At 45.1% G+C, this 14,020-nt stretch overlaps 1 protein-coding gene across 1 annotated transcript in view; it reads left to right on the forward strand.

The window, feature by feature from the left end:
• The window catches only part of LOC137538462 (baculoviral IAP repeat-containing protein 1e-like), an 86,111-nt gene that overhangs the window by 17,547 nt on the left and 54,544 nt on the right, over positions 1 to 14,020 (forward strand). Inside the window, exons 4-7 of the mRNA XM_068260709.1 lie at positions 178 to 229; positions 4,520 to 4,639; positions 6,054 to 6,153; positions 12,724 to 12,817. Of these exons, the coding sequence (XP_068116810.1) occupies positions 178 to 229; positions 4,520 to 4,639; positions 6,054 to 6,153; positions 12,724 to 12,817 (366 nt within the window). The remainder of the gene's footprint in view (positions 1 to 177; positions 230 to 4,519; positions 4,640 to 6,053; positions 6,154 to 12,723; positions 12,818 to 14,020) is intronic.

A 14,020-nucleotide genomic window follows, 5' to 3' on the forward strand; every position in this document is an offset into this window, starting at 1 on the left:
CACCCTGCAACCTGTGCCCAGTGACCTGACCAATCAGCAGCACAGTTACCTCACAGCTTAACCTCAATGGTAAATTTCATGACAGGGGTACCACTTGTAACACAAACCCTTCTAATTGCCACAATCCCATGTAGGGCCTATTTTATTAAATTATTGGCCCTTCTCATTACATTTCAGGGGAAATATTTCAATACTTCCAGCAGAGATTGCACAACGCCCCCTGAAACAGGTAAGTGATATTCATTTTATTACAGATTGGATATCTATAAAGTTCTGGTGCCCTGTCATTGCTGATCATAGGACAGGCAATGGCTCACAGGAATGTGTGCATGCATATTTTATAGGAATAAAATATATGACCTTCTCTAGTAGTGGATGTCATTCAGATATTGGGCGCCGCCATGGACATCAAGTTTCTTTTCTTAAATCTTGGCTATAGCTGCCAATTTGGGTGGCAGAAGAGCTGGAGTTTAAAAGTGGTGGTGAAGTTTGGCTATAGTGTAGTTGGACTCCATATACAGTAGCAGCAGGGACACCAGGTAGCAATGGTGGAGTTTGGCTACTGTGCAGCTGAACTCCAGGTGGTGGTATGGACAGTAGTTTGCGGAGTTTCATAGCAGGGTTATTACTGTTAGGCATAGGTAGGGGGTAGGTTAGTGTTAGGTGTAGGTAGGTGGTAGGTTAGTGTTAGGCATAGGTAGGGGGTAGGTTAGTGTTAGGCATAGGTAGGGGGTAGGTTAGTGTTAGGTGTAGGTAGGTGGTAGGTTAGTGTTAGGCATAGGTAGGGGGTAGGTTAGTGTTAGGTGTAGGTAGGTGGTAGGTTAGTGTTAGGCATAGGTAGGGGGTAGGTTAGTGTTAGGCATAGGTAGGGGGTAGGTTAGTGTTAGGTGCAGGTAGGGGGTAGGTTAGTGTTAGGCATAGGTAGTGGGTAGGTTAGTGTTAGGAATAGGTAGGGGTAGGTTAGTGTTAGGAATAGGTAGGGGGTAGGTTAGTGTTAGGTGTAGGTAGGGGGTAGTTTAGTGCTAGGTGTAAGTAGGGCGTAGGTTATTGTTAGGCATAGGTAGCGGGTCGGTTAGTGTTAGGTGTAGGTAGGGGGTAGGTTATTGTTAGGCGTAGGTAGGGGGTAGGTTAGTGTTAGGTGTAGGTAGGGGGTAGGTTAGTGTTAGGTGCAGGTAGGGGGTAGGTTAGTGTTAGGCATAGGTAGGGGGTAGGTTAGTGTTAGGTGCAGGTAGGGGGTAGGTTAGTGTTAGGCATAGGTAGTGGGTAGGTTAGTGTTAGGAATAGGTAGGGGGTAGGTTAGTGTTAGGCATAGGTAGGGGGTAGGTTAGTGTTATAGGTGTAGGTAGTGGGTAGGTTAGTGTTAGGCATAGGTAGGGGGTAGGTTAGTGTTAGGTGCAGGTAGGGGGTAGGTTAGTGTTAGGCATCGGTAGTGGGTAGGTTAGTGTTAGGAATGGGTAGGGGGTAGGTTAATGTTAGGAATAGGTAGAAGGTAGGTTAGTGTTAGGTGTAGGTAGGGGGTAGTTTAGTGCTAGGTGTAGGTAGGGCGTAGGTTATTGTTAGGCGTAGGTAGGGGGTAGGTTAGTGTTAGGTGTAGGTAGGGGGTAGGTTAGTGTTAGGCATAGGTAGGGGGTAGGTTAGTGTTAGGTGTAGGTAGTGGGTAGGTTAGTGTTAGGCATAGGTAGGGGGTAGGTTAGTGTTAGGTGTAGGTAGGGGTAGGTTAGTGTTAGGCGTAGGTAGGGGGTAGGTTATTGTTAGGCATAGGTAAGGGGTAGGTTAGTGTTAGGTGTAGGTAGGGGGTAGGTTAGTGTTAGACATAGGTAGGGGGTAGGTTAGTGTTAGGTTTAGGTAGGGGGTAGGTAAGTGTTAGGCGTAGGTAGGGGGTAGGTTATTGTTAGGCATAGGTAAGGGGTAGGTTAGTGTTAGGTGTAGGTAGGGGGTAGGTTAGTGTTAGGTGTAGGTAGGGGGTAGGTTAGTGTTAGACATAGGTAGGGGGTAGGTTAGTGTTAGGTGTAGGACCTCAGATCAGTGGCAACCTGAATAGTGGGTAGAGTGGTGCAATAATCATGGAGTATACTTTAGATGTGGAAGTGAGGTCATTGGTCACTTCCTGTATGTGACGTGTGCCACACGGCTACTGTGGGGATGCTCTCCTCTCTTCGGGTCTCCACTGATCTGCAGGTCTGTGAGTGTTGGGGATGGGGAGACAGCAGGAAGCCACATACCCCCACCCCCATTGACACCAATATCTTATTCAGGGGAAGGGGGCACCTTTGGCTACTTATACTGTAGGTGGGGGGGGGGGGCTTGCCTCTTTCCTGAGCAGCTAAATCAGGGACAAGGCAATCAAGTAGCCAGCCATAGCCAGAGTCAGTTCCTGCACCAAAACTAGGAAGGTCAAAACTAAGCTGCTGCTAAGTGGGTGACTCTGGGCGCTGAAGGGTGGTTGACTATGGGTGCTGAAGGGTGGGTGACTATGGGTGCTTATGGGTGGGTGACTCTGGATGCTGCTGGGTGGGAGGGTGACTGGAAGTGCTGATGGGTGGGTGACTCTGGGTACTGAGAGGTGGGAGACGCTGGGTGCTAATGGGTGTGAGGATGACTGTCTGTGCTGATGAGTGGGTGACTCTGGGTGCTGATGGGTGAGGGACGCTGGGTGCTGATGGGGCAGGTGGGCAAATCTGGGTGCTGCTGGTTGGTGACTCTGGATGCTGCTAGGTAGTTGACTCTGGGTGCTGATGGGTGGAAGGGTGACTCAGGGGGCTGCTGGGTAGGAGGGTGGCTCTGGGTGCTCATGGGTGGGAAGGTGAACCACTCTGCTGCTCAGTGGGAGGGTGAATCAGGTTACTGCTGGGTAGGAGGGTGACTCTGGGTGGTACCTTAGGTGTACAGTGTTCCCTCCGGTGTTCAGGGTCCTCATGGAGCTGCCCTCCCCCATACCAGGGCTCCCCCTCTCCCTGCACCAGCCAGGAGCCCCAGACCCCATACTCATCGCCATCCAGCAGTAACTCTCACAGCGAGGATGAAGTGGCGTCCATAGCGCACAGCATGCCAAAAGATGAAGTTCTGAGTGCAGCTTTGTAATCTAGAGGAAACAGAGAAGAGCCTACAACTCCCGGCATCCCCCGCCTTGCAGTGCCAGAGACAGATGCCAAAGAACAGGGCACACCTGCCCCGTTGGCCTGAAGGGGAACCTCATCTTAAATCTGCTGCCTACAGCCAATTATAGCACTGCTGGAGATAGTCACTGCCAGTAGCTTCTGAGGGGGTGGATCAGAGGTGGGGAATGTGGCCACGCAGAGTCCCGCTACCGGGATATCTGGCTGCTAACACGGGACATTTCTCGGGACAAACTGCAGCCTGGGACAGGTGACCCTGAATCCGGGACCTATCCCAGGTAAAGCGGAATGTCTGGTCAGGGTACCTAAGCCTATGCCCTTTCTCACATAATTCTCTCTTCCACACAAACACACATATTATCTGTACAGCAGCAAAGATGAGCACAGAGTTACAGCCATGACCATTTTTTTTGTTTTGGGCTTTCAACTCCACATACACCTGTTCCTCCCTCATCTATATGAATGGATGTGGCAACATACAGTCAGGGAAAAAGCTATTTTGCATGTGGAGTATTGATTAATTCTATAGTTCAATATAACACTGGAATATGAATTATTGCTTAAAGAGAATCTGTATTGTTAAAATCGCACAAAAGTAAACATACCAGTGTGTTAGGGGACATCTCCTATTACCCTCTGTCACAATTTCGCCGCTCCCCGCCGCATTAAAAGTAGTCAAAAACAGTTTTAAAAAGTTTGTTTATAAACAAACAAAATGGCCACCAAAACAGGAAGTAGATTGATGTACAATATTTCCACACATAGAAAATACATCCATACACAAGCAGGCTGTATACAGCTTTCCTTTTGAATCTCAAAAGATCATTTGTGTGTTTACCTTCTGTCCACTTCTTCTCTCATGCACTGAACATTACAGGCTTCCTGCAGACAGCTCTGCCTGTGCCTGTGTTTGTAATTCCTCAGTATGTGTCAGCCAGCTACTTTCACAGCCTAACAGAGGAGGATTTTTATCCAGCTCTCTTCTATCACTGATAAGATAACAGAGAAGCTGCTGGCTTATGTAAATAAAACACACACTGGAGTGTGCATAGAGGAACAGACCAGCACAGAAGAGTTGGCAGCCTTCCAGACACAGGCCGACAAGTCTGACAGGGGAAAGATACATTGATTTATTACAGAGACCTTGATAGTACAAAGTGCTGCAGTGAGCCAGAATAGATTAGAATAGGTTTAGGAACTTGTAGGATGGTAGAAAAAACGTTGCAATTTTTGTTACAGAGTCACTTTAAAATAAAATAATAGCAATTCATCACAGAATCTATGAATGTGTCTTTTTTTATGACTGTAAATGATGTCTGCCTTCTTTGAAGCTGCATGGGATAGATAGTTTTTTACATATGGTGTTTAATTATTGTAAATCTTATATCTATGTGTTTTTGCAGCGGTTACAAACTTGAACATCTTTAAGGATGAGAACGTCCGCCTGGAATCATTTAAAACATGGCCTCCACTTGCCAATGCAGAGCCCTCTGGACTTGTCAAAGCAGGATTTTTCTATACAGGTTGAACTTGATTCTCAGTAGCATGCTTATAGTTTTTATTGTAAAAGAAGGTAGGGGGTCGGCACTATAATGTCCAGCATGTGTAGTAGGATGCTATAGCGATGCTTGGTGTGACTGCAAAGTGCTGCCGCATGCTCTAGGTCAAGAAGGTGCACCGGAGACACATTGTAATAACAATAAAATAATACTAATAACAACAAACAATACAACAATAATAATAACAATAAAAACTATGTAATGGTATAAAAAAGGATTGCCTGGCACTACCACATGAAAGACAAGTGTTTATTTGACCCAATAACCATGTAGATCCTTCTACGATAAGAGTGAAGTATTGGAAGTCACATGCCAAGTAGCCGGACACTGGTCAGATCAGTGGTTACGGGCCCAAGGAGCCTGACGGACGTTTTGCGTCAACCGACACTACTTTCAAAGCTGTAGCCCTGGAAGAAGCACTGCTGTAGCCTTGGAAGAAGCACCGGTTGGCATGAAATGCTAGTCAGGCTCCTTGTGCCCGCACCTGTTGATCTGACCAGTCTCTGGCTACTTGGTTTGTGACTTCCTACTACACTTCACTCTTATTGTGTAATGATCTACATGGTGATTGGGTCAAATAAACACTTGTCATTAATGTGGTTGTACCAACCAATCATTTTTTCTATCATTACATGGTTTTTATTGTGTCATCCTCACTAGAGATGGCCCAAACTGTTCGCCGGCGAACAGTATTCTGCAAACTTCCACTGTTCGCACTCGCGGTGAACAGCGAGCATTTGGCGTGTTCGACCCACCCCCTATACATCATCATTGAGCTAAACTTTGACCCCTTACCTCACAGTCAGCAGACACATGGCAGCCAATCAGCTAGCACCCCCTCCTGGACCACCCACTCCCATGACGACAGACAGCAATCTCTCCAGGGGGATGCAGAGCCTCCGAAGACAGGAAGGAGAATGACTACCGGTGTCAGGATCCCGGGGGAGGTAAGTTGAAACGCCCGCTGCACGCTGTGCTCTGCAGTAACCTTGCGGTGGCTATCCCAAGTCAGGCTCAGGGTCACCGCTCTGAGCTGTAGATTTCCAACCCAAGCCTGACCAACCAGGAAGTAACTTCGGGGGTCGGTAGGCAGTACCGGAGGGGGACAAAGGAAAAAGGGGGGAAGCGGTGGACATGAGCAGAGTCCACTAAACATGCCTGCTCCCTGCCTTTTATTTAATTTTGCACTAAGGTATCCTTTAAATCACACATGAAATTTAGCAGTGGCTTGAGAGAAGCACCACTTCAGAATCATGCTAAGATTTCCTGCACTGATATCTTAGTTTAATTAATTTGAGAATGTCACCTTACATTTCTGTTACATATTTGTAAGCTATGGGGTAATAATCAATGAGTGACATGTGCTTGTAATTTTTAGGGAAATCTGATGCAGTGAGATGCTACACATGTGGTGTCACAGTTTCTCAATTTGAACCTGGAGAAGATCCTCTGACTGAGCATGAGAAACACAATCCTAAGTAAGTAAGCAGTGAACATAGCATTGCGAATCAATCATTCTAATGTATGCTTTATATTTTAAGTTGGATTGTTTTCATGGTAACAAAATGGATTGTCGTATTGTCTTCACCTTCTGTCCTAAAATCTGCTTAGAGCAGAATTACAGGGCTGGTGCACACCGAACGGGTTTTTTTTGGCGTTTTTGCAGCCACTTGCGGCTGCGGATACGCTTGGTCAATGTATCCCAATGGGGTGGTTCACACCAGAGCGGAAGGCGTTTTGCTGAAACGCATACTGCCGGGGTGAGGCATTTTTTGGATTGCAGAGGCGTTTCTACCTCCAATGTTAAGTATAGGAAAAACGCAAACCGCTCTGAAAAACTGCAGTTCATAGCGGTTTTGCAAGCGTTTTTGTTACAGAAGCTGTTCAGTAACAGCTTTACTGTAACAATATATGAAATTATCTACTACACCAAAAACGCTTGCCAAAACTGCAAAATGCTAGGTGAAACGCTACAGAAAAATAAGAAAAAGCGTTTCAAAATCTGCTAGCATTTTGCGGATCTGCTAGCGGGTTTTGGTGTGCACCAGGCCACAGCTACAATTTTCCCTCTGCGCCAACATATCAGCCATTTTATTCTAAAAACAAGCTCTGAAAAGTGTCTGGAATGTTAATAGTTTATTTTAAATTTTGTTCTAGAGCCATTAGGTAGGCTTTGTTCGCATTGGGTGTGCTGCTAGACCTTTTTCCAAAGCAGATGGTAAAGGACAATATTGCAATAGCCCATGGTTTCCTATGGATCCATGCTGCTGTGACAAGATAGAGCACAGCATTTGTGCGAATGGTTGAAAAAAAAAGACCTGTCCGTTCATTTGAATAGACCAGAACATAATGGACAAACAGAGGGCAGATTCGATAGTGACGGAGTAGAAGGACCTCAGAAGTTCCTAAGTCATACCAAACTTCTCAAGTTGGTGAAGAAAGAATAGTCACTGCTGGACTGTCTGCTGGGTTAAGTTGGTGTTGACCTTCCTGCTCAGGTCATCAGAGATGGTTGTGCCCAGGAGGCAGACGCTGGATACTCTTTCGACTTCAGTGCTGTCTATATAGATCAGAGGTGGGTTGATGGCATATTTCCTGAAGTTACCAATTAATACTATCTGGATGACTATAGTCATCCAGATAGAAGCTGCTGAAGTCTAACTGGATGCGTATACGCTTCCATTGTTTTTATGGCGGGGGTGCAAGCGCATTTACGTTGCTGCAATAATGGTGAAGAGGAACTAATGTTCCCTGAGCCTATCTCAGTGCCTGGAATGAATGAACATGACCCTGATCAGGGGCCATGTCCATTCATAATAGTGAAAGTAGAAGAATGTAAAAAAAAATAATCGAACACTTCCTGGTAATCCAGGATAGCGTTTCTACAGCCATCTAGTGGTAAAAAAGTATAACTCCACTCGGGCACATTTTGAGTAAAGAAATAATAAATGTATCCCTTCTAAATGAACACCCCCCCCCCCATCCACCAGTTACCAAACACTGTAAAAAAAAGTAAAGAAAAAATGCAAAAATAGTTGCCTTAGGGACTCAGCTTTTTTAATATGTACTGTATGTCATAAAGGTATATTAATGTTGTGTTAGCAAATAAGGACTTGTAGTTATTGTCAGGATACAAAAAACACAAGACAGAAAAAATACACCGTTATTTTCAAATAATATATTGCCACCATACATTGTACTAGGAACATAATTTAAATGGTGTGTTTCAGGATTGATGTAGTTACCTCTGCAGCGGGGAGCGGTGCGGCCACCGCTCCCGCGTCTGACGTCACCGCGGATCTTGCCGCATCATCTCAGGCATCCCCTTCCGGTAGAACAGGTCTCTGCAGGGTGCATCAAAGCAGGACAGCACACGCGCGCACCAGGAGACAGGACCTTTATGCTTTGAGGAGGTGGGTCAGCTGACCGGTCGGTCAGTTGACAGCAATAGGCTGGCTCTCACCGCCGATTGGCTGAAGTCCGCTGGGCGGAACTTTTGGAATATGCTGTTGTATTTAAGGCCTGAGCTATCAGTGCCTCATTGTCTGCTATTGCTGAACCAACCGACTTTGCGGTTAAGCTTTCAGACCTTAGTCAGTTCCCAGTGTGTTTGAACCGGCAGGATCCCGGGGATTCACACATAGCTAGGAATTCTATTGATAGCTGTAATAATAATATTCAATATTGTATTGATTATCTGTATATGACTATTTGCCTGAAACTCTTGACTCCACTCTCTGCCTCTTGATTCTGTACTTTGCCTATCTGATTGTCGCCGACCTCGACTCTGATATTGCCTCCTGATTTTGTACTTTCGCTCATCTGACCTGTTACTGACCTTTTTTTTGCCTGTTTCACACTACGCCTTTGCCTGACGACTCTGTACTGCCTCCTGACCGACCTGTTACTGACATTGCCTGTACGACCACTCTTCCTAGTGATAGTCCCTACAGCCAAGGGCTATCACATAGGAGTACTCCTGTGTTATTGTGCACTAAAAACATGTGTGATCACACTCTGAATAAAGTACTTGCTATCGTGCTGTTAAGAGCTATTACAGATCATTACAGTGTGATAAATGGAACTAATGGGCAACTAAAATGTGTGGGTTTCATTTATAGTAACATTGCTTATTTTAAAACTACCAGGGATGGAATTGGAGAAATTGCATATTTTTTCTTGTATTTCCCTTTAAAATGCATAGAAAGTAAAGTAATTGCTGAAAACAAGTATTGTTCCCCCCTCCCCCCCCCCCCCCCCCCAAAAAAAAATCTAATTTGCTACAAAAAACAAAAACAAAAGAAAAAAACAATATATAGAACATTTATGTATGATCAGTAGTGATAAAGTTATCGGCGAATGAATGGGAGGAGCGCTTATGGGGAAGAATTGCTTCCGTCCTTGAGGTGAAAACACCTGTAGGCTGAAGTGGTTAATGATCATCTCAATGTTTTTGGTTGTGTTGAGTGCCAACTTATTCTCTTTGCACCAGTGGAATATTTTATTAACCCCTGATGGTAGGCTTACTCGTCATTCTTAGTTATGAGGCCAATAATGGTGGTGTTGTCAGCAAATTTTATGACTTTGACAGATTTTGCCATGAATACGCAATTTTTCATGTAGAGAGAGACCAGGATCGGTGACAAGATGCAACCTTGTGGGGCTCCCTTGTTGTTGACCCATGGTCTAGAGGAGATGTTGCCCAATTTGGGACCTATTTGTAAAGAAGTCTGTGATCCATAGGCAGAGGTTTGAATGGACATCGAGTTCTGCAAGATTATCATGTACTGTAGTATGCAGGGGCAGATGGTATTGAAAGCCAAACTAAAGTCCAGAAGGAAATTCTAGCATACAAGTCCAGTGATGAGCTCCAGGCAGTTATCAATAGCATCATCAGTGGACCTATTTGCTCTATACGAGTACTGAAATGGGTCCAAGTGAGCCAATGTACAGTGCTTTAAAAGGTCTTCATGGTGACGGATGTGTGGGCCATGGCCTGAAGTTTTTGAGGTTGGAGGCTCCTTTTTTGGCACAGGGATGATAGTGGACTTCTTAAAGCATGTGGGGACCTTACCTCCATGACCACATTAAGTAAACAAAAAACTGAAAGTGACCTATATGATATCAGGTTAATGATCCATCTGCATATGGAGGCGTCTGGTGGTCAATCTTCCTCTTGACCTTATCTGCTGGTTGGGTGCTGAACAGCAGTAATTGGGAGAATTTGGTTGTTCCGGATTTGCTTTGCCAAATTCAAATGCCAACACTACTAGCAAGTTTAACATGAAACGAACAAAGAAAAAGAAGAGAGGCAAGCAAGAAAAAAGATATGGATATACACCTGGATCATAGGTCAGACAAGACAAAGAACATTTATTTTGTGCTCAAAGTGCCAGGGCTGCAGCCACTAGTCTATAGGCAGTAACAGTGTTACAGTGTTAGAGAGTTTTGCCCAAGGTCTCCTTGCTGAATAGGTGCTGGCTTACTGCGCAGGAAGAGCCGAGATTTGAACAAAATTTGAACCCTTGCCTCCTGTGTCAGAGGCAGAGCCCTTAACTAGCACACTTTTTTAAATGTCGTTAACTGGTGCTTATGCATAGTTTTACAGTGGTCTCCAAACAGACCTGGGGAACCAGACAAAGCTAACAGTGGCGGACATAGCTAACAGTGGGCCCCTATGCAGAATAAATTAAGGGGGCCCTATGTGAGTTGGCATGGTCATAATAACAGATCATGGTAGATGAACCTTGGCCACATTCTGTAGGCACTATTTTAATGTAGCACACATATTATACATTTTATGCTTGTATATGATTGGGCCACAAGCAATTATCACTGCACCTCATAGGTTACAGAGAAAAATACACAGAGGTTGAGCCTAGAAGATAATAAGGCCCAAACTGTGGTGCTGCCATATGGACCCTATAGGACATGGAACCCCTGTGCGGCTGCATGGGCCTATGTCCACCTCTGGTCCTGATGATTAGACATTAAGTAGATTTTGTTCATGTTATGAGTTGTATTAAGGACAATGATACGGACCTCCGGGTTTTGGCAATCAGAGTTTTAGTAGCATTACAAAATTGTGTTAGGAGACAATTCTGAACTCTGGATAACTTTGAGACCTTTTTATGGAACAGAGCCACCCATGGATCCAAAGGAATAAAAACCTTCATAACCCTAAACGCAAGGTGGAAGCATGCCTACCAGATTTTAACACCTGGGAGGGGAGTGCACTTTTTTTTTTTTACATAAGTGAAAGCTTACTGACTCTGACCTCTGTTTTAGGGGATGTGGTCAAACAGGTGACCAGATCCATTGTTGGTTCCCTGCACAGTGCTAGAGAGTATCTAGGTAAATAAAGATATAATACACATTGAAATTAAAGTAAAATTTACAGGACAAAGGGTGAGATGCCTAAAAAAGACATCTCGAAATGTAGTATAGTATTCCACAGACTTGGGTAAGTAGCCCTTCAGGGGAGAGATGTAGCCATTGAACTCAAGCAGACGGATTAAAGCCTGTTCTCCATATGACGGCCGTACACAGAATAAAAAACTAAATTGAGAAAAACGTTTGTTGCTCATAATTCTGATATGCCAGTACACCAGCCTGGGGTGTTGGGAAAAATAAGGCAGTGGATTTAAGTGTTCCCAGTGTCCCTGAAAAATAGGAGAAGTTTGCATTATGAAGGATCTAGGAGCTTGGACATCATTCATTTGTGGAAGCATCCACGCTAGCTGGAGATGGCAGTTGGCAGAGATCTTCTAGGCCCACAATCCCTTTTAGGAGCTACCTTGGTCCAAAAGCATCTGTAAGTAGAGATTCTATCCAAAGGTGAGAATCTTGTGGGGCCTAGGGGCGCTTCTCCTTCAAGCCCAAGTTAAGCAAGAATGTATTTTCCCTGGCAGCTTCTAAGAGAGCTTCTTTGGTGCTGAAATATTGCATGCGAACTATGATGTCCCATGGGGAGTCTCCATTTTAGGTGGGGGGCACAATGCCATATGAACCCTAACCATTTTAAAGAGAACCCGAGGTGTGTTTGAAGAATGTTATCTGCATACAGAGGCTGGATCTGCCTATACAGCCCAGCCTCTGTTGCTATCCCAAACCCCACTAAGGTCCCCCTGCACTCTGCAATCCCTCATAAATCACAGCCATGCTGTGAGGCTGTGTTTACATCTGTAGTGTCAGTCTCAGCTGCTCCCCCGCCTCCTGCATAGCTCCGGTCCCTGCCCCCGTCCCTTCCCTCCAATCAGCAGGGAGGGAAGGGATGCAGGCGGGGACTGGAGTTCTGCAGGAGGCGGGGAGAGCAGCAGACTGACACTATAGAGATAAACACAGCCAGCTCTGACAAGCTGTTTGTCAGCAGCGTGGCTGCGATTTATGAGGGATTGCAGAGTGCAGGGGGACCTTAGGGGGGGTTGGGATAGCAACAGAGGCTGGGCTGTATAGGCAGATCCAGCCTCTGTATGCAGATAATATTCTTCAAACCCACCTCGGGTTCTCTTTAAATTCTCCATCTGGCATGTTTGGTTAAAGCAGGAATGTCGAACTCCAGTCCTCAAGGGCTGAAGACCTCACACGTTTGGCACAGCTCAAATTTATTGATGGGACTGAATCAGGAAAGATGTGATTCATCAAGATAAACACATTTCTCCATTTTCTAGTCTATCTAAACCCCTGGCATGGATACGGCATCAAGGACTGGAGTTTGACACCTGTAGGTTAAAGGGTAGAAAACATGGCTGCCAGATACATGTGTAGGTCTGTGTCTGTTTCCGAGACACCTCCTATTCTTAAAATGCATCTTATAGAAAAATGTTTCTAATATTAGAGGTATGAATCCAATATTTTCGCTTTTGCTGACAATGCACTGTACTGCACTGCTCTGTAATACCGAAACTACCAGTTCCAAGCTGTCAAAGAACACCACACATATTGGGAAACTAAGGTTATCAGCCTCATTTACTAGTCCTATTTTAGCAAGTTTGTTTATAGTAGTGCCTTATGTCTTGCCTTCTTGACAAGTTATGTTTATATTATAGCTGCAACTTTGTGAAGCAAATATTGGAATTAAAGAGTAAAGATACAGAAGATGTTGGCTACCCCAGTAATATGCAGATGCAATTGGTGGATGAGGTAAATATTTTTTATTTCCAATACAGTGCGCACGCACGTGCTTCAGCAAGCGAGCACAGACAGTGTCTACACTAGATCAAAATGCACAGTATTCAATATGCAATGATTTGCCTGCAATAAACACATAACAGCTTGTACAGGAAGCAAAGGTCTCATCAGTTAATTCAGGCACAATACTGAACTATTTGCATTTTGAATTTTTATGAATGAGCAAGAAGAGGGGGTGGGGTCAAGGGGTTTAAAGGGACATTTAAGGCCACACAAAAATGAGTTTTACTCACCTGGGGCTTCCACCAGCCCCCAGCAGCTGTCCGGTGCCCACGCAGTCTCGCTCCGATCCTCCTGGCCCCACCGGCAGCTACTTCCGTTTTCGGCAACTGGCACCGACAGGCCTGAGATTGTGAGTGATTCTTCATGTTCCTGGACGCAATAGCGCCCTCTATACTGCTATTGCGGGCAGGAATGCAAAGAATCACTCGCATTCCCAGGCCGGTCGGCGAAAACAGAAGTAGCTGCTGGCGGGGCCAGGAGGATTGGAGCAAGACTGCGTGGGCACCGGACAGCTGCTGGGGGCTGGTGGAAGACCCAGGTGAGTAAAACTAATTTTTTTGTAGCCTTAAGCGACCCTTTAAGAGAGGTGAAGGGACCTAATGAAACAAGCCCTGATGAAGACAGGTGTGCCTGATGAAATGTGTTGGATGCTATTAGTTAGTCGGTAGTGAAGCATAACGTCACCACTATACTTCTGTTTTTTGCCAGCTTCAGAACTTGTACTACTGTACAGCTGCTCCATACTCCAGACCAGGAGTTAGAGCATGCCCCAAGACCAGGACCATACATTTTTGAAAGAGCGCAGGAGTTCCTTTTTACTTTTTTACTTGTATGTGGAAGTATGGGAGTTATCCCACATTCTCCTTACAGCTGACATTAACCCTCAGTGAACAAGCACTGCAACCACATTCCATTACTTGATATGCATTTGTTGCCAAAGGATATGTATCCAAAGAACTTGAGAAAGTGAAAAGAAAGTGAGTTGGCATCATAGCTAGAGAAAATTTGGTGGAAGGAAAGGCCAAAATGGACACTAAGTAGCATATCCCATTTTTGCAGATCTATTGCAAACAGTCAGGGCTTTTGATGCAAGTGGTTAAAAAATACTGGCCCATATTGCAACATGAGCCCACATTTGCTGAGCTTTTCAAA

This window comes from Hyperolius riggenbachi, chromosome 1 (genome assembly GCF_040937935.1).
Source record: "Hyperolius riggenbachi isolate aHypRig1 chromosome 1, aHypRig1.pri, whole genome shotgun sequence".
NCBI lineage: Eukaryota > Metazoa > Chordata > Amphibia > Anura > Hyperoliidae > Hyperolius > Hyperolius riggenbachi.